The following is a 25177-nucleotide window of genomic DNA, read 5'->3' as shown; positions in this document are numbered from 1 at the left end:
TGGATTCAAAATTTTAATAATAAATTGTGCCAGTAGAAGCTTTTCAAAGGCAATGATATATCAATAAATAATAGTTAAACTGAGTTCCTGAGAAAGAACCTACCACATGAAAGTATGTCAGAGTGCTGTGAGTAACAACATGGCACGACTATAAAATAGCGAGAATACTGACAGTCACGACGACAGGCACAGCAGACTTCAGAGTATGCCACTCACGCAAATGTAAACCAATACACAGGAATCTTTATTTTTTTAGTTTAGACACTGATAAACTTCTAAGTGTTGTTGCCTAGATAGATACTAAGTAATGGATACATTATGCTAAGAACTTCAAGGAAAAAATGTGGAATAATATAATGAAAATTATGAAGCATCAGATTTTTTAAAAAGCAAAAAAGAATCGAACTTTTTACTCAAATATAAATCACTTTAAATAGGAATCATACTAATTTGAAATAAGGAATATTGTGTTTATGTGTGTGTGTGTGTGTGTGTACACACACACATACATCTATACTTCTAAGAAAATATGTATGGCTTATTTTTTTATTCCAATGTCATTTTGAAGAATCTTTGCCTTTTTACAAAGGATAGAAATATGTATTGTTTAAACCAAGTTAAGATTTGACACTTCAAAGCACACTAAAACAAACAAACAAACAAAAACAGTGAGAGAACCGTTAGATCGCTCAGTTTCCTGATGGTAACAGAAGAAAACAGGAGTAAGAATGTTCACTGAAGCTTTCAGTGTGGGCAGTCTGTCAGTAAAAAGGTAAGTAGTAGGGTCAGAGGTATGGCATTCCACATACCAGCTCTACCAAGAATGAAAGAGCATATGGACTAGAGAAATGGACGTGTGTCCATGATTAATTAAAAATTTTTTGGCATAGCTGTATTAATCCCTTTTGATGTATATAAGTTCAGTATATGACAAATGTTTCAGTTTCCCACCCCACAAAAGAATCCAATCACACCCAAGACACACACACACACGTCACTTCTCAGTTACACATCTGCATTTCTTTAACAAAACACTAAGAGATACAATCATAGCGAAGAGGTCACCCGCACAATACGTTATCAGCACACTGTCTAGAACACCTCATTTAAAGACACTCGGTAAAAACGTATTCACAGGACCTGCTGTGAATGGCAAGATACGGTAATTTTATAATAGACAAACTCTGCTCATGCAGTACTCTCCACACACCAGACGTCGGAAATCACAGCCACGTCACCTTGCTCACACTTCCTATTATACTAGAATATGCAAAAAGCCAAAAAAAGCAGCTTTTAACATTATATCACAATGTTGAAATGTGGGAAAAAATAAAAAACAAAAACCACCGTGTGGATAAAATGGTCTCCGTGACACTGAGCAGTGTTACCTTTTTTTTTTTTTTTTTTTACATTATTGCACAGAGATTTCTTATCAAACGTTCTTCAGTTTTTATGTCTTTTCCTAAATGTGAATAAGTGCTATGGATAAAATACAAATGTAGAAAATAACAGCAGCATGATTTGTCAAAGTTAATCCCTATAATTTAGTAAGAAAAAATGGATATAAACAAAATAAGTGCTCTTTCTAAACTGTACTAAATTTTCAAAAATATTGTTTTAATGCAGTGAAGGTCCTGAAAAGCCTATTGAAAGCAATGCTGAGTCCTGTTTTCAAAAGCGTCTTGTTGTTTGGGTTTTCTTGGTGAAGACCAAAATTTCAAGTGAAGTAATCGACGGACTAATTTAAAACAAAACAGCCCTCGGCTTCCTTCTTGGCTTGTTAGGGCACCGGCTCTGGGACCCTGACCTGGGAGGCAGTGAGTGGTGGGGGTGCCTGGCCCCCATCTACACGTACACAGGCTGGCAGCCTTCGGTCTGATCCACCAGATCAGAGGTTTCTAAATCTGAGTTCTCAGACTGTGAAGCTTCTGCTCCTGAAGGCTTTGGGCATCGAAAGGGGTAGCCATTGTCATCAAAGAACCGCCGGAAGGTGAATTCGTAAAATGCGTGCTCAGGGTGCTTGTTACTGGGGGAGGTGAGCGTGTCCCAGGCCTTGGCGCTACCTTCGCTGGCATCGTTCCAAGGGCTTTCTTCATCGACGGGGTCGAAATTCGAGGTGTCCATGGGGTGGCTGATGGTGGGAACGTAGGGGGCCGGCTGCTTCCGGATGTCACTGGAGAAGTCAATAGCGCTGAAGAAGGGGTGGGCCTTCAGGTCGTCGGCCCCATTCCGCCCCAGGCGGTGGTCTGCAGAGCAGCACAGCTTCGTGATGAGGTCCCTGGACTCAGGGCTCAGCTTCACCTGGGCTGGAATGTGGAGCGTGTTCTCCCAGTTTATCACCTGAGGAACAACAGAACCAACGTGTTAGGTTCTCCTCACATCTTGGGCAGTTCTGGGACAGCATGTGATGACATGACTTTCAAATAAGTGTAATTTCACAACAGGAGAGGAGTTAGAATAGACACAGAAGCAGCAGTTGTTGATCTCAGCGGCCATAAAAAGTCAGTGTCCGCCGGGCGCGGTGGCTCAAGCCTGTAATCCCAGCACTTTGGGAGGCCGAGACGGGCGGATCACGAGGTCAGGAGATCGAGACCATCCTGGCTAACACCGTGAAACCCCGTCTCTACTAAAAAATACAAAAAACCAGCCGGGCGAGGTGGCGGGCGCCTGTAGTCCCAGCTACTCGGGAGGCTGAGGCAGGAGAATGGCGTAAACCCGGGAGGTGGAGCTTGCAGTGAGCTGAGATCCGGCCACTGCACTCCAGTCCGGGCTACAGAGCAAGACTCCGTCTCAAAAAAAAAAAAAAAAAAAAAGTCAGTGTCATTTCAGTTGATGGCTCACAGCCTGAGGCCAGAATGACCAGTCAAATGCAGACAAAAAGATACTGATTTTCTTCTATCAGAAATACTGTTTAGCCAAAGAATGTTGTGCTTTCCATAAAAATGAAGAGAATGATGGTCTACGAGTTATTTTATTTATTTTTTTATTTTTATTTTTTTGAGATGGCGTCTCGCTCTGTCACCCAGGCTGGAGTGCAGCGGTGCGCTCTTGGCTCACCACAACCTCCGCCTCCTGGGTTCAAGCGATTCTCCTGCCTCAGCCTCCCGAGTAGCTGGGATTACAGGAGCCCGTCACCGCGCCCGGCTGACTTTTGTATTTTTAGTAGAGACAGGGTTTCACCATGTTGGCCCGGCTGGTCTCGAACTCCTGACCTCAGGTGATCAGCTAAAGTTATTTCTTTAGCTATGGCAATGGATTTCTGTCAAACCATCATGGCACTCATTCAAATACTTACTGTGGTCAAAAAACAGCCAACTAGGGTTTTGAAAAACAAAAAGGGCCAGGCGCAGTGGCTCACACCTGTAATCCCAGCACTTTGGGAGGCTGAGACGGGCAGATCACAAGGTCAGGAGATCGAGACCATCCTGGCTAACATGGTGAAACCCCGTCTCTACTAAAAATACAAAAAAACTAGCCGGGCGTGGTGGCGGCGCCTGTAGCCTGTAGTCCCAGCTACTCGTGAGGCTGAGGCAGGAGAATGGCGGGAACCCGGGAGGCGGAGCTTGCAGTGAGCCGAGATCATGCCATGGCACTCCAGCCTGGGTGACAGAGCAAGACTCCATCTCAGGGAAAAAAAAAAAAAAAAAAAAAGGAAAAAGAAACCTCATAGAGAAGAATAAAGCTGGCTGACCCCATGTGACCTTACTGTGCTCTGTGCTCCACTGCACAGACCAGCCATCTGGACGTTCAGTAAATGCGCTTGTTGTAGAGATGTGTCTACTGTGAAGACGAAACCTAGGGCACTTCTTTATTGTTTACACTTAGCGTCAGGAGGAAACAAGGCCAGCATGACTGGCTACCAGCTGGGGTGACGGGACAGTGGATAAGGCATGGAAGTTAGTGGGTGTATGGGTGGGAGGCTTGGTTTGAAACTAAGTAGTGTTTTCATAGAGCTAAAACTGTAGAGCTCCTAGAAGAAAACATAATATGAAATCTTCGTGATGTTGAGTTTGGCAGTGATTTCTTAGACATGCCACCAAAAGCACAGGGAATAAAAGAAAAAATAAATTGGACTTCATAAAAATTTAAAACTTTTGTGCATCAAAGGACATTACTGATAGTGAAAAGGCAACAAAATGGGAGAACAGATTTCAAAGCACATATTTGAAAAGGGGTTAGTATCCAGAGAATATACAGAACTCCTACAACTCAACAACAATAACAGAACCAAATAACTTGATTTATAAAGAGTAATGGACTTGAAGAGATATTTCCAAAGATATACAAATGACCAATAAGGACATGAAAATGAATTCAATATAATTAATCACTAGGGAGATCCAACTCAAAACCACAATGAGATACCACCTTACATCCCCTAGAGTGGCTACTACTTAAAAAAAACAAAAACAGGAAAATACTTACTGAGGATGTAGGGAAACTGGAACACTCAGCCACTGCTGGTGGGAATGTAAAATGGTGCAGCCACTATGGCAAACGGTTTGGGAGTTCCTCAAAAAGTTAAACACGGAATGACCATATAATCCAGCAATCCCACTTTCTGGTTTATATCCAAAAGAACCGGAAGCAGGGACTCATACAGTGGAATATTATTCCACCTTAAAAAGGAAGCTGCAACATGGATGAACCCTGAGGACATTACACTAAGTGAAATAAACTAGACACAAAAAGACAAATACTGCATGATTCCACGTGCAAGAAGTCCCGAGGCCAGGCATGTGGCTCGCACCTGTAATCCCAACACTTTGGGAGGCTGAGGTGGGTGGATAACTTGAGGTCTGGAGTTTGAAACCAGCCTGACCAACATGATGAAACCCATCTCTACCAAAAATACAAAACTTAGCTGGTGTTGTGGCAGGCACCTGTAATCCCAGCTGCTTGAGAGGCTGAGGCGTGAGAACCCGGAAGGCAGACGTTGCAATGAGCCAAGATCGTGCCACTGCACTGCAGCCTGGGATACAGAGCAAAACTCTGTTTCAAAAAAAAAAATAAATCGGCCGGGCGCGGTGGCTCAAGCCTGTAATCCCAGCACTCTGGGAGGCCGAGGCGGGCGGATCACGAGGTCAGGAGATCGAGACCATCCTGGCTAACACGGTGAAACCCCGTCTCTACTAAAAAAAAATACAAAAAACTAGCCGGGCGAGGTGGCGGGCGCCTGTAGTCCCAGCTATTCGGGAGGCTGAGGCAGGAGAATGGCGTAAACCCGGGAGGCGGAGCTTGCAGTGAGCTGAGATCCGGCCACTGCACTCCAGCCCGGGCGACAGAGCGAGACTCCGTCTCAAAAAAAAAAAAAATCAGTCAGTCCTGAGCAGAGCCAAACTCACAGAGAAGCAGAAGACAGGCGAGCAGGCGCTGGAAGGGAGAGTGGGGAGTTTCTGTTTAATGGGTTTTTGGATGATTAAAACATTTGAAAATAGAGGGTGGTAATGGTTGCACAATATTGTGAAGGTACTTAATGTCACTGAATTATACACTAAAAAATAATTAAAATGGTAAATTTTATGTTATGTATATTTTACCAGAATAAAAAAATCTGAATTATCATGTGGACAATTTAGTGAGTAGCTCAGCAATTCAGTCAGGGCGTGGATAATGACAGATTCCAATTTTACTGTTCCTAGAGTGAAACTAGGCCTTACTTTAGGGTTTTTCTACTTTTCTTTTCTTTTTTTTTGAGACAGAGTCTCGCTCTGTCGCCCGGGTTGGAGTGCAGTGGCGTGATCTTGGCTCACTGCAACCTCTGCCCCCAGGGTTCAAGTGATTCTCCTGCCTCAGCCTCCCAAGTAGCTGGGATTACAGGTGCCCGCCACCATGCCAGGCTAATTTTTTGTATTTTCAGTAGAGACGGGGTTTCACTATGTTGGCCAGGATGGTCTCGATCTCCTGACCTCATGATCTGCCTGCCTCTGCCTCCCAAAGTGCTGGGATTACAGGCGTGAGCCACCGTGCCTGGCCTTACTAGATGGTTTTTTCTAATTAAGGTTATTAATTTAGGCTCCTTGGTGATCATGGCCACTAGGACATGTGAAAACTCCTAGGACTGTGTGTCAGTTGGTATATCCACTGAAGACTGCAGATTCTCAATTCTAATTCTCAATTCAATCCTTAGTAACTCAATTCAGAAAGCAAATGGCTGTCATTTTAACACTAATAATTTAGTATCAAGTGAATGACAGATTTAACTACTTTGAATATTACGAATATGCACAACTAGCCTGACCACACAGCTGACAGTTTGCAAACAATGATATCATATCCAAATAAAGAAACGGATTTCTTTAGATGTACAGTTGACCCTTGAACAACAGTTTGAGGGTCACTCACACTAGCATTTTCTTCCACCTCTGCCACCCCTGAGACAGCAAGGCCAATGCCTCCCCTTCCTCAGCCCATTCCACATGAAGATGACAAAGATGGAGACCTTTATGATGATCCACTTTCAATTATTAAAATAGTAAACCTATTTTCTCTTCTTTACGATTTTTTTTCTTTAGAAAGAGTCTCACTCTGTCACCCAGGATGGACTACAGTGGTGTGATCTCGGCTCACTGCAACCTCCGCCTCCCAGGTTCAAGCGATTCTCCTGCCTCAGCCTCCGGAGTAGCTGGGATGACAGGTGCACACCACCATGCTGGACTAATTTTTATTATTTTTAGTAGAGGTCAGTTTTGCCATGTTGGCCAGGCTGGTCTTGAACTCCTGACCTCAGGTAATCTGCCCACCTTGGTCTTCCAAAGTGGTGGGATTATAGGCATGAGCCACTGTGCCCAGCCTATGTTCCTCCCAAAGTAGTGGGATTACAGGCACGAGCCACTGTGCCCGGCCAGCATTTTCTTTTCTCTAGCTTGCTGTATTGTAAGAATACAGGATCTAATACATATAACATACAAAATGTGTGTTCATTGACTCTATGTTACTGGTAAGGCTTCCAGTCAACAAACTATTAGTAAAGTTTTTGGGGAGTCGAAGGTTCTATGCTGATTTTTGACTGTGCAGGGGGCTGGCACCCCAACCCTCCACTGCTGAGGGGTCAACCATAGTTCCTGGAGTTCCGTGTGTTCTCTGCAGGGCAGGCGTGGGGCAGGGAGACGGTGGGTCTGCAGCACACCTTTGCTGACCCTCACTGTTCTTGCCTGGAAATATAAGGTGGCAGATGGCCAAGGATTTAACAGAATTTCAGATATTAAAATGGGCCCAATTCCACGGCTTTGCTTAACAAAATAGAAAATTTAAAAATAGATAATAATTTAAAAAGTAATGAGATTACTTTTAAAAATCCCATCATATACAACTGCCATTCCTACCCTACTCAGAATAAGAGGGCGAATGCTGACCAAAGGTTCACGGGTACATGAGAAAATCAGATGTCTGCAGCAAGCAGATGCGTGGTTCCTCTCATATTACCTTCAGCTGGGTTTCTGTGGGAGTTGGTGCCAAAAAGGGCGGCTGTCCCACCAGCATCTCGAAGAGAATCACTCCAACACTCCACCAGTCACAGAGCTGAGTGTACCCTGCAAGACAAAGTTCACTCAGTCCCTACGCAGGCACGAATTCTCCTCCGAGGCGAGTTTCGGCAGATGGACCTTTGTAAGTACCTGGATGCTAATGGGTGGGGGTGGCAGCCGTGGCCGCTTAGGTTTTCGTAATTTTAATCATTGTAATAAGAAAATACTTTTTAATTTAAAAAGATTATTTTTAGTGTTAGCAACTAATTACTAGCCAGAATTTTATGTTCTTAAAGATCACAGACAGAGGCACCAATTAAAATAACGGAAACTGAAAACCATAAAGTACTATAACCCGTGAACAGTCAGGGGAGGGTCCGGGCAGCTTGCTGGGAGGCTTCTACATCAGTTTTGGATGAAGCTGAAGCCTATGGAGATGAGGAGGGCGTGGGCAAAACCCACCAGACAATTCACGGTAAGCCGAACGCTCCTTGTGTGAGGCCCCCACGGAGCTGGGCCTTCCTCACGGGCTCCCCGTGCTGGGTCAGGGCTGGCCTCTGGGAGGCTGTAGGCTGGGCTCCTTTACCTTTCATTTTCTCCCACTTTTCCTTCAGGGCCTCATGGCCCATCAAGCCAGGCTCGTCTTGATGTCACCTAATCCTTGCTAAGTATAAACTGGGATGTTAAGAGGTCAGCCCGGGGGTACCTGCAGCTGCATATGCCAGGGTAGCCCCCTCAGGCCCCTCTGTTATCTCCCTGTCCCACCTCTTTCTGCCCAAGTTTGGCACCAGACGCTGCAGAAAAACCCCAAGCAATGGCTCCTTGGGAATACTGCACGCGGCAGAGGGAAGCAGACCTTCACTGGGCACCAAGGTTATTCACAACCTCTCAAGGTCGTTATTGCTATGTCTGTGGTCCGAGCAGTTAAGTAACTTGCGCTGGATTACCACAGCTAGCAAAGAAAACCCAGACTTGAACTGGGTCTGGCTGGCTCCAAAGACTTTAAACAACGTGTGGCGGCAGGAGCTGCCTGTCTCTGGATTAATTACACAGAATCAGATGAACACCCACCGTCACTGTGGACCATGCAGGATCACTGAAGGAATCCTCGTCTACTGAGCCAGATGTTGTATCTGACAGAATGGAGCATCCACCCAGGAGACAAATTTTATGAGCACTGGTCATTTGACACAACTGGCACCTGCCACTTTTGCTATGGTCTAGCAGGGAGAATGAGAGAGAAAGGACCTCCCAATGCTGTCACATAAGCACCAGCTGTGCACAGCACAACTCAGCCAGGAGCCTGGGACAGAAGTGAAAGCTAGAGCCCGGAAATGTGTGGTCTGGGCAGACTGAGCAGAGGTCCCGTGGCCCTCAGAGTGGTTTCCATCATTTGACTGTGAAAATGAGGCCTGGAGTCATTTCCTTGGGTCTAGGTAGAGACTGAGGGCCAGCAGACACTGTCTAATGGTGCATGTCTTCCAACCCCCTGAAGCAAGAGCATTTCCAAGGCAGAAGGGAGGCCTGTTATGTTGCGGAAATAAGTAGTTTTCAGGCTTCCATGAGGACAAAAATATGACTGGAAGCATCAGGTCCTTGGAAAGCTAGAGCCAAGGAGACTCAGCTCACAGGTCTGAAGAGACGGAGACCTCCCGTGGGGCGGCTGGCTGTGGCGCACGTACCTTTGCGAAGGAGAACCTCGGGCGCAATGTAGTTTGGAGTCCCCACCAGTGAATGTGCCAGGCACCTCTGGTGCTGCTTCCGCGCCCTCTGCTCCAGGGTCTTCAGCCTGTCCCCACACCGACAGTTAGACACGTCGTCCCAGAGGTCGCTGGGCTCCATGCTGTCCTGCCTGACATGGCTCCCTTCACCCAGGAATCGGGGGTGGTGAAAGAAGAGAACAAAACACAAAGTGAATTTTCACTCTTCAACAACTCAACGGATCCACAGCTTAAAACAGCAAAGTTATTCCAATCAGCTCCTGCCATATCAGGATAGAGAATCCCCGCTGAGCTGCTCCATACGGGCAGCCTGCTGTCCCTAGTTCGGAGACACGTGGTGAGGTTGGCGCTAGCACCAAGGTAGAAACGACGGTGAGGAATCATGGGAAACCACGCACCGTGCTGAGCTGGCAGGAAGGCACTGCAGGCAGGAGAGGCTGGAAGAATGGTGGGGACAGCTTGTAGCCTATTGTCTTAAAAATATAGTAGGCCAGGTGCGGTGGCTCACTGCACCTGTAATCCCAGCACTTTGGGAGGCTGAGGCAGGTGGATCACCTGAGGTCGGGAGTTTGAGACCAGCCTGACAAAAATGGAGAAACCCCGTCTCTACTGAAAATACAAAATTATCCAGAGGTGGTTTTGTATTACAGTGCGTGACTGTAATCCCAGCTACTCAGGAGGCTGGAGACAGGAGAACCACTTGAACCCGGGGGGTAGAGGTTGTGGTGAGCCGAGATCATGCCATTGCGCTCCAGCCTGGGCAACAAGAGCAGAACTCTGTCTCAAAAAAAAAAAAAAAAAAAAAGTAAACCTGAAATCCACTAACTTTAAAAAAAAAAATTCATATATCATTCTATTCCTTTTGGAAGGGAAGGCTGTCACACAGATTTATAAAAGAATGGAGTGATGGATAATTTCGAAATGATTAGGAGCCACTAGGATGGGATATTGAGCTGCTTGCCACGGGGTGAGTGATGTCTACACAGAGAAAATGCATGCGGCACACTCAAGACAATACCTTTCTGGTAATATTTGGAATTGTGAGTCCACCTGAACCCAGTGCAGAGGCCGAAATCTGTGAGTTTAATGTGACCATCCAGATCTATCAAAATGTTATCAGGCTTGATGTCTCGGTGGATGAAGCCCATCTTGTGGACGCTCTCAATGGCCAAAGTCAGCTCTGCGATGTAGAACCGGGCCAGGTACTCGGGGAAGACCTCCATCCGAATCAGCAGGCTCATCATGTCCCCACCAGGGATGTAGTCCATCACAAAGTACAGGCTGTCTTTGTCTTGGAAGGAGTAGTAGAGTTTGACCACCCACTCATTGTCTGCCTCGGCCAGGATGTCCCTCTCGGCCTTGACGTGGGCCACCTGATTCCGGTTCAGGACATCCTTTTTCCTTAGGGTCTTCATGGCGTACAAGGCATGAGTGTCCACCTTACAAGCAAGGCACACTTCTCCAAAGGCACCGATCCCCAGGGTTTTGATTTTGACAAACATAGACTTGTCCATCTTGGCCCTCTTAAGCCTGTTGTAATTAGACTCTTTCTGGTAGAGGATCTTCCGCATCTGTTCCTGCTCAGCTTCACAGAGTCCAGCCTGTGCAGACGGAAAGGAAGGAGGAAGAATCACATTAGAGAAGTCCCATGATAACATATGACTGGGATGGGGAAGCCCTGGAACCTAACTCGCTTTACAGAAAGGAGAACAGAGAAGAACGGGTCTCATATACTACAAAGCAAGGTGACAATTGGTTTTGTTTTGTTTTTGAGACAGAGTCTTGCTCTGTCACTAGGCTGGAGTGCAGTGGCACAATCTCAGCTCACTGCAGCCTCCGCCTCCCGAGTAGCTGGGACTACACGCGCCCACCATCACGCCTGGCTAATTTTTGTATTTTTAGTAGAGACAGGGTTTCATCATGCTGGCCAGGCTGGTCTTGAACTCCTGACCTCAGGTGATCCGCCCACCTCGGCCTCCCACAGTGCAGGGATTACAAGTGTGAGCCACCATGCCTGGCCAGTTTTGTTTTTTTATATCCATATATAGACATGAATTTGGAATGAAAAATTAAGACAGGCCAGGTGTGGTGGCTCAAGTCTGTAATCCCAGCACTTTGGGAGGCCGAGACGGGCGGATCATGAGGTCAGGAGATCGAGATCACCTTGGCTAACACGGTGAAAACGCGTCCCTACTAAAAAATACAAAAAGCTAGCTGGGTGAGGTGGCGGGCGCCTGTAGTCCCAGCTACTCGGGAGGCTGAGGCAGGAGAATGGCGTAGACCCGGGAGGCGGAAGTTGCAGTGGGCTGAGATCGGGCCACTGCACTCCAGCCTGGGCGACAGAGCGAGACTGTCTTTAAAAAAAAAAAAAAAAAGTTAAGACAAAAAAGAGAGTTCTTTCTCAAGGAGACTTTTGCTCTAAAAACTAAGGGAAACTTCTATTAACAAAAATCTGTGGGAAAGGGGACCACAGCAGTCCTAGAACTCCAAGAGCCATCTAATCTTTCAGCAACTTAGGGAAAATGGAAAAGCAGGAAGAAAAGTCAATGATCGGCATACAAAAATCAGTAGCACACATTAGACAGACTTGTATATGGTGAGAGACAGGGTCTAGTTTCATTCTTCTGCACGTGGATATCTGGATTTCTGTACACCAGTAACGAATACCATTTACAACAGCTATAAAAAAAATCTAGAAGCAAATTTAACCAAAAGTGAAAGAGCTCTACAAAGAAAACTACAAAACCCTGATGAAAGAAACTGAGGACACAGACAAATGAAAAAAGATCCCATGTTCACCGACAGAAAGATTTAATATTGTTAAAATGACTATACTACCCAAAGCAATCTACCAATTAAATGCAATCCCTATCAAAATACCAATGACATTTTTCACATTAATAAAAAAAAACACTAAAATTCATAGGGAGCCCAAATAGTCAAAACGATCCTGGGCAAAAAGAACAAAGTTGTTACCCGACTTCAAAATATATTACAAGCCTAGAGTAACTGAAACTGCATGGTACTGGTATACAAACAGACACATAGACCAACGGAACAGAATAGAGAACCCAGAAGTAAGTCCATGTATTTACAGCCACCTGATTTTTGACAAAGGTGCCAAGAATGTACACGGAAGAAAAGACATGCTGGGAAAACCAGACATCCATATGCAGAAAAATGAAACTAGACCCCAATCTCTCACCATATAGGAAAGTCAACTTAAAACAGATTGAAGACCTAGAAACAAGACCAGAGGCTACGAAAATATACGCCAGGAAACTGGTTTGAGCAAAGATTTTTATGGATAAAATCTCAAAAGCACAGGCAAAAAACCTCAAAATAGACAAATGGGACTATATTAAGCTAAAAAGCTTCTGCATAGCAAAGGAAACAACAGAGTAAAGAGGATACCTGTGTTGAACAGGAGAAAATATTCACAAACTATTCATCTGACAAAAGACTATTATTCAGAATATACAAGGAACTCAAACAACTCAACAGCCAAAAAAAAAAAAATCAAATAATCCTATTAAAAAGTGAGTCAAAAGGCCGGGCGCGGTGGCTCATGCTTGTAATCCCAGCACTTTGGGAGGCTGAGGCGGGCGGATTACTTGAGGTCAGGAGTTTGAAACCAGCCTGACAAACACGGTGAAACCCCGTTTCTACTGAACATACAAAAATTAGCTGAGCATGGGGTCGCACCCCTGTAGTCCCACCTCTCAGGAGGTTGAGGCAGGAGAACAGCTTGAACCCAGAAGGCAGAGGTTGCAGTGAGCCGAGATTTCATCACTGCACTCCAGCCTGGGTGATAGAGCGAGACTCCGTCTAAGTAAATAAATAAATAAAAAGGTCGGGCGATGTGGCTCACGCCTGTAATCCCAGCACTTTGGGAGGCCAAGGCGGGTGGATCATCTGAGGTCGGGAGTTCGAGACCAGCCTGACCTACATGGTGAAACCCTGTCTCCACTAAGAATACAAAATTAGCTGGACATGGTGGCTAATGCTAGTAATCCCAGCTGCTTGGGAGGCTGAGGCAGGAGAATCACTGGAACCTGGGAGGCAGAGGTTTCGAGATCGCGCCATTGCACTCCAGCCTGGGCAACAAAAGTGAAACTCTGTCTCAAAAAAAATAAATAAATAAACTAATTAGAAAAAAAAAAAAAAGTGAGCTAATGACCTGAATAGACACTTGTTAAAGGAAGACACACAAATGGCTAAGAGGTGCATGGAAGGGTTCTCCATTAACCATCAGGGAAATGCAAATCAAAACCACAATGAAATATAATCTCTTCCCAGTTAGAACAACTATTAACAAAAAGAAAAAAAAAGAAACTAAAAACAGAACTACCATACAATGTACCAATTCCACTACTGGGTATTTATCTAAAGTAAAGGAAATCAGTATATCAAAGGGATACCTGCACCCCATGTTTGCTGCAGCACTCTGCACAATAGCAAAATATGGAATCAACTTAAGTGTCCATCAACTGATGAATGGATAAAGAAAATGTGGTCTGTGTACACTAATGGATACTATTCAGCCATAAAAAAAGAATGAAATCCTGTCATCTGGAGCAACATGAATGGAACTGGAGGTCATGATGTTAAGTGAAATAAACCAGGAACAGAAAGTTCAGTACACACGTTGTTACTGATATGTGGGAGCTAAAAGAATTAATCTCATAGAGGCAGAGAGTAGAATGATAGTTAGCAGAGGTGGGAAAGGGTGTGTGTGTGTTGAGGGGAGATGAGAGGTTAATTGATGGAAACATATAGCTGGACAGAAGGAACAAACTCTAGGGTGACTACAGTTAGTAAAAATGTATTCTGTATTTCAAAATAGCTAGAAGGCAGGACTTGAAATGTTTCCAACACAGAAATGATAAGTACACCAGGCATACCTTGACTTGATCATTACATATCCTATGCATGTAACAAAATATCACATGTACCCCACAAATACACAAATACTATGTATAAATAAAAAATGAACGGCTGGGTGTGGTGGCTCACGCCTGTAATCCCAGCACTTTGGGAGGCTGAGGTGGGCAGATCACCTGAGGTCAAGAGTTTGAGACCAGCCTAACCAACATGGTGAAACCCCATCTCTACTAAAAACACAAAAAAATAGCTGGATGTGGTGGTGGGCACCTGCAATCCCAACTACTTGGGAGGCTGAGGCAGGAGAATCGCTTGAACCCAGGAGGAGGAGGTTGCAGTGAGCCAAGATTGCACCACTGCACTCCAGCCTGGGCGATAGAGCAAGGCTCAGTCTCAAAAATAAATAAAAATAAATAAATAAGCACATATAAATGAAAGGTAAATATTTAAAAAGTCAATGAATATGGGACACTGGAAAGAACACAAATCTGGTTTCTACGCTTTGGAATTACTGGCTTTGTGTGATTTAAATCTGTTACATTTTAATTTAAATAATTTCACCAATAATTACCTTCTTCAGCACTTTAGTGTCAACTAAGGTATACTTAAATCATTAGTTACTAATTAAACACTTAAAAAGAATAAATGGAATCACTACTATATTTTTCTTCCAAAATCTCACAATATCAATTTACAAAACCTTAAACTTTGTTTCTACTCATTCAAAATGTTCTATTATTAATCCGTGATGAATTTTGTTAAGTGAGTACATACCCTAAAACTCAATTTGCTAATTTACCTACAATGTAAATTGTAGATTACCTACATTACGCTGGCTACATTATGCACAGCTACCTCTGATTCTTCAGAAGAGTCAAGGGGAAAGGAGAAAGGGAGGTCACACCATTTGCAACCTCTCCAAGTTGTTGGCCCCAGAACCAGACTGCCGCCCGTTAGCCGTGTTGATGACAAGGGGTGTGCGGCCGAAACAGAAAAGGGATCGTGCGCGCTTCCTATTACCAGTAGAGGGAAGAGCCGGGAACAAACAGGAAAAACGAAGTGGGAAATTACTTTGGCCATTTCTTGCTCCAGCTGCAGCCTCCGGTTAACCTTCTGCTGGTAGGTTTTGATGACGTTCTCCACGTGCTGCTCCATGAAGAACTTAAAGGCGTATGGCGAGTAGCTCTTGATGCGTGACTCTCTCTTCTCCTCGTCTCTGCTGTTTTTGCGGACGGGGACGGGAGAAGTCTGGATCTGCTTTTTATCCTTCCCGCCTTTGTCCCCCTTGGCGCTTTTGCGGCTCTTCTCACCGCCCTCGGGCTCGCTGGGGCCCGCACGGAGGCTCTGCTCCACGCCCGCGCACAGGCTGTCCAGGTCGTACTGCTCGGACTTGCTGCGCAGCAGCAGGTGCTTCGGGTAGGGCGGAGGCGGGCACCTCCGGTCTGGGCCTCCGTACTCCACGTCCAGCGGGTAGGCGCCTGCGCCGCCCAGTGCCAGGGCGTGCTCCTCCTTGGCGTCCAGGCCCTCCGTGGCCGGGGCGGGGGCCGGGGCAGGCGCGGGCACCCAGGCGGGGTGCGAGGGCCCCACAGCCGTCTGCGGCTCCGGCCTCAGCACTCGCACGCTCTTCACCGGGTGCAGGATGTGCGCGGCCGTGACAGCCGTCACGGTGTTGGGGGCGGGCAGGGAGGGCTCGGCCTTGCCGGGTGCGCCCGGCCGCGGCTGGTGGCTGTTGAAGGAGTTGGTCCTGCTGGGCACCGGGCAGTCAGGCCGGAAGGCCACGTGCGCGCGCGGCGGCGCCTCCAGGCCCGGCTTCTGCAGGGAGTCCCGGCGGGCCAGGGTGGCAGCCGGCCACTGCTGGACGGAGGTGCTGCCCAGGTCATACAGGTCCACGTTGAGGCTGTTCCGCGAGGGAGTGAGCAGGCTCTGCGGGGGGCTGTCGCCGGCGAACACCTGGCTGCGGGAGCCCAGCACATGCAGCTGGTGGGCCGTGGGGCCGGCCTGCTTGTGGTGTGGGTGCGGCACGTAGAGCCCGGCGGTGGGGGGCGGGAAAGCGAGGCCGGCGCCTGGTGGGCCCCCCTGGCCCTTGGTGGGCAGGCTGGCGTAGCCCCCGGTCTCCGGCGGCGTCTTGCCCTGGAAGGAGGGGCTGCGCTGCACCCCGTAGCCCAGGGGCTCCCCGTGCACCAGCAGGTGCGGCCGGCCGTAGTGCGTGCCCTGCAGCGGGAAGTGTGCGCCTGCTGCCTCCACGCCGGCGCCGTAGCCCTTGGGTGGGTGCTGGTGTTGGTGCTGGTGGCCGGGCCCGTGGGGGCCGACTCCGGGGAAGAGGTAGTCCACGTACGGCCGCGGCACCTCCTCCAGCGCAGCGGGGCCGTCGGCGCCGAAGCTCGGGCCCTCGTAGGGGGCACCGCTCAGCTGGTGGTAGGACGCGAACGAATCGCTGGTTCCTTCGAAGCTGGGCCTCCGCGTCACAGGGGCTGGCATGAGCCCCTTTCCTGCCGTGGAAAACACAGGAAGACAGCATCAGAGTGGGTGTGAGCAGTGGGTTCCGGCACTTCCAGGCTGGTCCCCACTGGAGCGCTGCCCTTGGGGCTGAGGGTCTTGAACCCTGGGCCCTGAGGTGCTGCATTCTGCCCAGCACAGGGTCAGCGGACTCCCCTCTGCCCTGCCAGCAGGACCAGTCGCCCTAATATGTTAAGAGAGTGGAGACAAGCTGGAGGCCAAAGGGCACATGGGAGGGCCAAGGGCAGAAGAGAAGACCGCGTCCGCATGCTGAGTTGCATCCTTGGCCCCTGGGGACAGCACTGGGGTCACTCTCCTGTCAGGCTAGGGAGCCATCTGCATAGCCAGCTTTGTTTTCAAAACCCTATCATGCCAAATTGTGGGAAGCTGGGTTTACCCCGCACGGTTCCCCAGGCGCGGCTCCCTCACAGAAAGGGCGGACCTGTTTCCACTGTGCAGCAGCTGCTCCACTTTCTTTCACCTCTTTTCCAAATTAAAAGATTTTCTAGTTTTTTTGGTCTGTATCAAAACAAAGCAACATATGCACAACAAAAACCACACAAAACTCCTCTACAAATATCCAGACTGATTTCATCTGCTGCTACCTTAATCCTGACCTCCATTTTGAACATCTCATCTGGAACAGACACCGGAAGGAAGGACAAAGGCTCCTTTCATTTCTTTAGACCAACTGCTCCACCTGGCTGGACTTAGCAGAGGGTGCCGAAGGGTGTGCCTTGCCCACAGGAAGACCACCTCTGATACGTGGCAGTGAAGGCCCTGACAGCCTGGCACTGAGCAAGTCACAGGCAAACCAAGGCTTCACTTTCCCTGGGCTCAGAACACATCAATGAACAGACCCGCCAAAGGCAAGTGCAGAGGGAAATCAGCATGGAACATGGGCCAGGCCTCCCTTTGAGCTGTGCTCTAAGACCTCAAAACTGGAAGAGCCCTGACATGGAAGGCCAGCTGGGGACTATTTAAGGAAGTTCCTTCTCTTAAGAAGAAGAAAAAAATGTGTGTCCTCTTAACAAGGGAGATACAAGTTACAAAGGTGAGATTTTCTCACCCACGACATGAAGTAGGTTTTATCCAAGGTCTTCTACAAAATCGGGAAAACTCTTGATAATTACTATGATTGTTTTTTTTTAATTTTTTTTTTTTTTTTTTAAATAGAGACGAGGTCTCCTTCTGTTGCCCAGGCTGGTCTCCAACTCCTGCCTCCTGCCTCTGGCCTCAGCCTCTCAAAGAGTTGGGATTACACAAAACAAAACAAAACAAAAAACAAAACCAGACCAGACAGTGTTGGGATTACAGGCTTGAGCCACTGCGCCTGGCCATGAATCCTTTATCACACCCTAGGGGCCTCAGGTACCATCACGGGGCCCATGTGCTCCGTCTTGGGAAATTAACATTCCCCCATAGCCAGTAAAAAGCAGGGGTTTGGTACGGTGCCTCAGGCCTTCACAGGGGATGCTGAGGGGGGCCCAGCGCTCTGCCCACACTGCCTGCCACTGAGCAGCCACTCTCGGAGGCTACAGTGTGAGAAAGCTGTGTTTTAGAATTGAGGAAAGAAGCCATCCTTGTCAAAGATCCCTCCACAGGCCCAAGAGAAAGTGAAAAGACTATTTTTATGCCCACTTTGCTGACTTTTTTGATCTTTCATAAAACAAGCACACACCTTTCCCTAGGTAGGAAGTACCAAGGTAATCTCAGACAAGGCTGGACGGGGCAAGCGCCAGGCATGTCCCATGGTTTACTACTTGGGGCTGCTCCCACCAGGGCAGGCTCTGGCCAGGCCAGGCTGGACCCCTCTGCACATGGTTTTGTGTCCTTAAGCCACAAACCATCTTTGTCCACCACGCTGCGGGCCTGGGCTCACCTGGGGAGGTCTGCTTAATGACCCGCACGATCTGCTCATTCCTCGGGTCCAGGTAGCCCATCTTGCTGATGTACTCCAGGGCAGCCTCGATGCTCCTGCTGCCCGTCTGCTTGAGAGCTCGGCCAGCCATCTCCTGGGAGGGAAGTAAGGGAGAGGTAAGTGCACGTCATCCTAAAACAAAGCCCCCAGGGACTCCCGTCCCCACTGTGCTGGGACACTTTGCCTCTGTAGCTGCTGAGAACCTGCAACGCGCTGCAGGAAACCCTCAGAATGAGTGTGGGTGGCTGTGTGCCCTACAGGTGCCTGATGACAAAAGCCTAGCACAAGCCACACCATGGACTACTTAGCCTTACGTCAAGGACATGGGGATTTTGATGGGCCTGAAAGAGACTTAAATTCTGCTTCTCCTCAGAAAACTTTTGTGGTTGGACTGGTGAGGTCAGGATGAACCTAAAACTAGAAATGTTTAAGGGGAAGAACTGTGGGAGTCAGGGAACCTGGCTTTAACCTCGGCTCACATCCAAGCTAACTCTGGGACTAGGAAACCTGTCCCCAGGGAAAGGGTGCAGCTGCGCAGGAGTCATATATTACATGCCTACTGTTTACAATGCCCTGTGGTGGCTAGAGCAGCAGAGGACTGGCCCTCAGAGGTATGACTTGTAGAAGAAAAGACAGACACACCGGCCCAGGACAAGTCCCTCAAACTGCTTGTGGGAAGAACACAGAGACTGGTGGCCACCACAGGAGAGGGCAGGTAAAATGGGAGAGGGCCAGAGGAGAAAGCCTCCTTCCACTCAGAAGATGAGGTGGTGGCATGGCTAGCTGTTCCAGACTTTGGGCAGGTGGAGAGCCCTGGGAGAGAAAAGGCATTCCTGGCAGATGGGACAGCCAGAGCAGAAGCCTGGGGAAAGATGGGCCCATGGCAGCAGCACGCAAGGGTAGGTGGAGACGGGGGGATGGACCCACAGATGGGGGCCAGGCTCTCAGGGTTTTGCTCCTGTCTGCAGGCAGCTGAGGAAGCTTTCAAACTGGGACATGTGGCATCAGCAGGTCAGGCTGGGGGCGGCTGTGGGTGCAGAGCTGGAGGCACTCAGGTTGGGGGAGACAGAATAGGCAGGAGGGTGCAGAAGAGATGCAGCCCAGTGGGGCAGGGCAGTGAGGCTCTGATGACAGCGCCCCCTTCACCTTCAAGGACAGCTCCGCAGAGCTGTAGGCAAACAGGGAGGGTAAGCAGAGAGAAAAGAACACCATTGAGACTGGCTCTGGGACAAGGGTGAAACAGGCAAAGGCCACAAAAAGGGCTTTGGCAGGAGAAGGGAGGGCTGAGCCCTTTGAAGGTCGACAGGGAGGGCGGCCAGGCAGGAGGAAACTGAAAATGCAGAACCGGGAGCTCCGGAAAGGAGTCCATAGCTACCTAGACAGCAGAGAAGAAAGGGGTGGAGATGGCTGGGTGTGGTGGCTCACACCTGTAATTCCAGCACTTTGGGAGACCAAGGCGGGTGGATCAGGAGGTCAAGAGATGGAGACCATCCTGGCCAACATGGTGAAATTCCATCCCTACTAAAAATACAAAAATTAGCTGGGTGTGATGGTTTGCGCCTGTAGTTCCAGCTACTCGGGAGGCTGAGGCAGGAGAATCGCTTGAAACCTGGGAGGTGGAGGTTGCAGTGAGCTGAGATCACACCACTGCACTCCAGCCTGGCAACAGAGTGTGACTCCATCTACAAAAAAAAGAAAGGGGTGGAGATGCAGAAAGACCCCGGGACAGTGGGGGAGGCCGCGCAGGGCTGTTCTGCAGCAGGAAGCCTGGCCGTGGTCACAGAGCCGCTCTGCAGAGAGAGACGCAGCACTGAGTGTCCCCCACCTCTGGACAGGGCATTGTGGTGCCCATGACCTGAATCACACTCAGCTGTGTGTCTGTGGTTCCCTTAGGACAAGAAGAACCTGGCAGGACCTGAAACCATGTTACTCATGGCTGCATCTGCCCACTTAATACAGTGCCTAGAACAAATTCAGCACTTATTATCCATATATGATGGTCTAATACGGAATCAAGCTTTCCAGTCCTGGCCATACGCCAGCAGATTGGCAGGACAGAAAACATGGGCTGTAAACTGCCTGGGTTCTTAGTGATGCAGGCGTGGGATGGCAAGATGGCAGGGACAGGGACGGGGCTGCAGAGGAGCACGAGGTGGAAGGCCTGGGGAGGTGCCGCCACATGGGCAGGCCATGCTGCAGTTGAGGGACGTGAAGCGACAGATTGGAACATGGAAATAAGAACAGACCTGTCTGTGAAAGTGGTGCCTGGACTCCCAGAAAGGGCAAGTGTTTACAACCTGGCAGAGCCGCAGAGAGAAGGCAGCAGTGGTCAGAAGGGAAGCACTTCCTGGCCTCACCTGGGAAGGGAGATAAGACTCCCGCCGCCTACTTCACAGCTGTGCTATGCGATGAGATCACGTCTGTAAAGACTCAACAGCTTGGAGGAAGACACGATATAAGACCACATCTTTGTGGGATCACCCTGGAGCTTTCGGCGCCCATTAAAAAAAATGTGCCAATTGGGGCCGACTCTAACCGCAAGCCTTTCCATCAGCACTAACCGTTCAATTGCTTCGTCTGAAACGTGACCAACGCTCTGTCTCCTGCGGGGTGAATCACCAGCCTGTGCTCATTAACCCAGTACCTGCCGACTGCCAAGGAAGCGCAGCTCCAGGACAGACTAGGTCAAGCTCTCTCCCTGTTTATGGAGCACCCACTACTCAAGACGTGTGTGTCTACTGTGCATCAAATCTAGGAACTCAGAAAAATCGGCAAGGAGACCACAAGTGAAGACTCGTGTTCAACGGGAGTTTCAAGTCCTAAAAGTGAACCGCGCTCCTGAGCAGCTTGTTTATAAATAAATACCCCACGTCAGTTGAGGCTCGCCCTTGTCATCTGCCCACCAACCCTTCTTTAGCGAGTAAGTAGTTCCTATCTACACATTAACTCTCGGAAGATGCTACTGTACGTATACATACAGCTATGTTTTAAACATTGAAGGAAATGGGAATCTACTTCCGAATCCATCAGAAATACATGACCTTGGGCCGGGCGCGGTGGCTCAAGCCTGTAATCCCAGCACTTTGGGAGGCCGAGACGGGCGGATCACAAGGTCAGGAGATCGAGACCATCCTGGCTAACACGGTGAAACCCTGTCTCTACTAAAAAATACAAAAACCTAGCCAGGCGAGGTGGCGGGCGTCTGTAGTCCCAGCTACTCGGGAGGCTGAGGCAGGAGAATGGCGTGAACCCGGGAGGCGGAGCTTGCAGTGAGCTGAGATCCGGCCACTGCACTCCAGTCTGGGCGACAAAGCGAGACTCTGTCTCAACAACAACAACAACAACAACAACAAAAAAAAAAAAAAAAAAAAAAAAAAAAAGAAATACATGACCTCTAGGCAGAAAGCACATTGAAGGCAAGCGCACAGTCTGGGGAATGGCAAGAGGTCGGAGCCAGGATGTGGGAGAAGCGCGTCAGAGAGACGCAGCTGAAGCCCGGCCGAGGAGCTTGGCCACTCACCTTCCTTTCTTAAGAACATATGGAGACCAAGCTGGATGTGGTGGCTCACGCCTATAATCCCAGCACTTTGGGAGACTGAGGCGGGAAGACTGCTTGAGCCCAGGAGTTTGAGGCCAGACAGGGCAACACAGTAAGATCCCGTCTCTAAAAAAAAAAAAAAATAGCTGGGTGTTGGTGGCGCATGCCTGTAATCCCAGCTACTCAAGAGATTGAGGCAGGATTGCTTGAGCCCAGGAAGTAGGGCAGGCTGGGCAACAAACTAAGAATGTGTCTCAAAAAAGAAAAAAAAAAAAAAAAAAAGTATTTTTAAAAAGAAGAATGTACAAAAATCATCATTTAAGGGTCCTTATCTAGAATCGTAGGTGGCTATACCCACACCCCTGAGTTCACCACTCCCCTCTGCTGCTTAGCAGCTGTGTAACCTTCAGCAAATCATTTCCCTACTTTGAGTGCCCTTTTCCTCATCTGGGAAATAAGGCTAATAGGTTGCTCTAGGGATGAAAGGAGATGTCATGTTTTGGCGTCAGCATCATTTAAAGGTTAGCTGTTACAGTTCACAAAGGTATCTTATGTGTTTCTGGGAGAAAACATAAAAACTGCAATTGTAGATTTTATGCGTGTTTGATATTTAATGGCTCTAATGTTTTACTATGTATTCTTCTTAAAATAATTATAGAAAGAAATGTAATGAGTTCTTTTCACCAAGCCTCAATAGACACCTCCAATCTCTTCCAGCTTACCTCAGGCTGCTGTGTAAACATTATCCACGTCTTACCTCAGGCTGCTGTGTAAACATTATCCACGTCTATGCATGCCAACATGTGGAAAGGCTGAGCAGCCCTGCCCCAAAGCAAGAGTGAAGCTGCAAGCCAACTGAAGGCAAGGACAGTTCAGGTATGTGCTCCAGTGTCTAGCGTGTAGAAAGAGAGCAGCAGATATTTGTTCAATGAATGAGTGACTGAATTAGACTGTGACATAGGATAGATGAAAGGAAGAAAGAGCTACAAGCAGGGAGTGAGAAGATACTGCCTGTTCCACTGGGCAGGTTGCCCTGGTGTGTAGAAGATGGAGATAAGGTACACAGCAGAGATGCACCAAGCACAGACTAAAGGGAATTTCAAATCAACATTAACAACAGCAGCAACTTCCAAGTTTTACTCCATTATCTAGTTTGCACACGTGCCATTCTTCAGGACAGAAGTTCACAAAATCTTAATGCTCTTTGAATGTGTGTGTCATGCACTTACTAATTATTTACAGAGTAATGTGGTAGGCTAACAAGACTTTGATGACTTTGTGTCACCTAGCCACGTGCAACAAGAAAATCCTACACACATTAAATTTTTCTCCTAAAACACTCAAGAAAGCTTAATTTAGGATTGCTTAATGTCTCACAGAAAAAGGATGCTAATCCTTTGAACTTGGTTACCACACCCATAAATTAAGCCTTCTCTTCTAGACAGATATCAATGCTGGAGTTGAAGCCATCATACGAGCACCAGATTTGGCACAAGATACCTGCGGTGTTCAACACTTGCTTCATCAGTGACCACTCCATGCCACCGGCTGCAAGAGTAAGATGACTCAACATGGGCAAAACCCAATCTCCTGCCTCTTAACTCACCTGTCCTCTCAGGGCTCCCAACCTTGGAAGCACCTTGACTTTGAGATTTCATTCACATCTCACATCCAGTCCAGAAGCATTTTTTTTTCTACTTACATTAGAGTGGTAGAAGATTCTTTTTTCTTTTTTTTTTTCTTTTCTTTTTTTTTTTTTTTGAGACGGAGTCTCGCTCTGTCGCCCAGCCCAGGCTGGAGTGCAGTGGCGCGATCTCGGCTCACTGCAAGCTCCGCCTCCCGGGTTCACGCCATTCTCCTGCCTCAGCCTCCCGAGTAGCTGGGACTACAGGCGCCCACAACCGCGCCCGGCTAATTTTTTTTGTATTTTTAGTAGAGACGGGGTTTCACCGTGGTCTCAATCTCCTGACCTTGTGATCCGCCCGCCTCGGCCTCCCAAAGTGCTGGGATTACAGGCGTGAGCCACCGCGCCCGGCCGAAGATTCTTTTTCTTTCCTTCTTTTTTTTTTTTTTTGAGACAGAGTCTCATTCTGTCCCCCAGGCTGGAGTGCAGTGGCTCACTGATGAAATATTGGCTCACTGAAATTTCATCTCCCAGGTTCAAGCAGTTCTCCTGCCTCAGCTTCCCTGGGATTACATGCATGCACCACCATACCTGGCTAATTTTTGTATTTTTAGTAGAGATGGGGTTTCGCCATGTTGGCCAGGCTGGTCTCGAACTCCTGACCTCAGGTGATCCGCCTGCCTCAGCTTCCCAAGGTGCTGAGATTATAGGTATGAGCCACTGCGCCTGGGCTGATAGAAGATTCTGGATACTTTGAAGGCAGAACTGCTACTATTATTCACACTCCATATCAAATTCAGCAAAACCTAACATGGCATAAACTTTATGCCTCACAGTCTGGGGAGTCACAATGGTTACAAAATAAGACTCTGACGGGCTCTTACCTGGAGCCTTTATCTGCTACCCTGTGGGCTATTCTTTTTTTTTTTTTTTTTTTTTTTTTGAGACGGAGTCTCGCTCTGTTGCCCAGGCTGGAGTGCAGTGGCACGATCTCGGCTCACTGCAAGCTCCGCCTCCCGGGTTCACGCCATTCTCCTGCCTCAGCCTCCCGAGTAGCTGGGACTACAGGCGCCCACAACCGCGCCCGGCTAATTTTTTGTATTTTTAGTAGAGACGGGGTTTCACCGTGGTCTCGATCTCCTGACCTTGTGATCCACCCGCCTTGGCCTCCCAAAGTGCTGGGATTACAGGCGTGAGCCACCGCGCCCGGCCCCTGTGGGCTATTCTTGCAGATTCCTAAATATTCAATGAAAAATTATTTTGTCAGACTTGCTGTAGAACAGAAGCTAGTAGGGCTAAATACTGTGGCACAAAGGGCGCTCCGAGGGGCCTGGCAGCCTCACCGCTTCTGGAAAGCAGTGACATGCACTGCAGTGGGCTATTTTCAGCTTGGGGTGGTGGCCCTGGACCAGACAGAAGGAATTCTTCCCACTCCATTAAAGCCGGGCTCCTCCAGAGGTTTTCTGCCTCATGGCTAAAACAAAGAGACTGGGGAGGGACTGAGAAGGGCAAGACAAACTGAGGTTT

The 25177-nt window shown here is 48.2% G+C and overlaps 1 protein-coding gene across 1 annotated transcript in view; it reads right to left on the bottom strand.

The window, feature by feature from the left end:
* The window catches only part of LATS2 (large tumor suppressor kinase 2), a 97521-nt gene continuing 72344 nt past the window's right edge, over positions 1–25177 (bottom strand). The window contains exons 3-8 of the mRNA XM_028837636.2: positions 18450–18582; positions 15143–16560; positions 10206–10788; positions 9149–9331; positions 7426–7532; positions 1–2340 (exon numbers count right to left, since the gene is read on the bottom strand). Of these exons, the coding sequence (XP_028693469.1) occupies positions 1846–2340; positions 7426–7532; positions 9149–9331; positions 10206–10788; positions 15143–16560; positions 18450–18582 (2919 nt within the window). The 3' untranslated portion in view covers positions 1–1845. The remainder of the gene's footprint in view (positions 2341–7425; positions 7533–9148; positions 9332–10205; positions 10789–15142; positions 16561–18449; positions 18583–25177) is intronic.

This window comes from Macaca mulatta, chromosome 17 (assembly GCF_049350105.2).
Source record: "Macaca mulatta isolate MMU2019108-1 chromosome 17, T2T-MMU8v2.0, whole genome shotgun sequence".
NCBI lineage: Eukaryota > Metazoa > Chordata > Mammalia > Primates > Cercopithecidae > Macaca > Macaca mulatta.
This window is presented reverse-complemented; position numbering and strand designations above follow the sequence as displayed.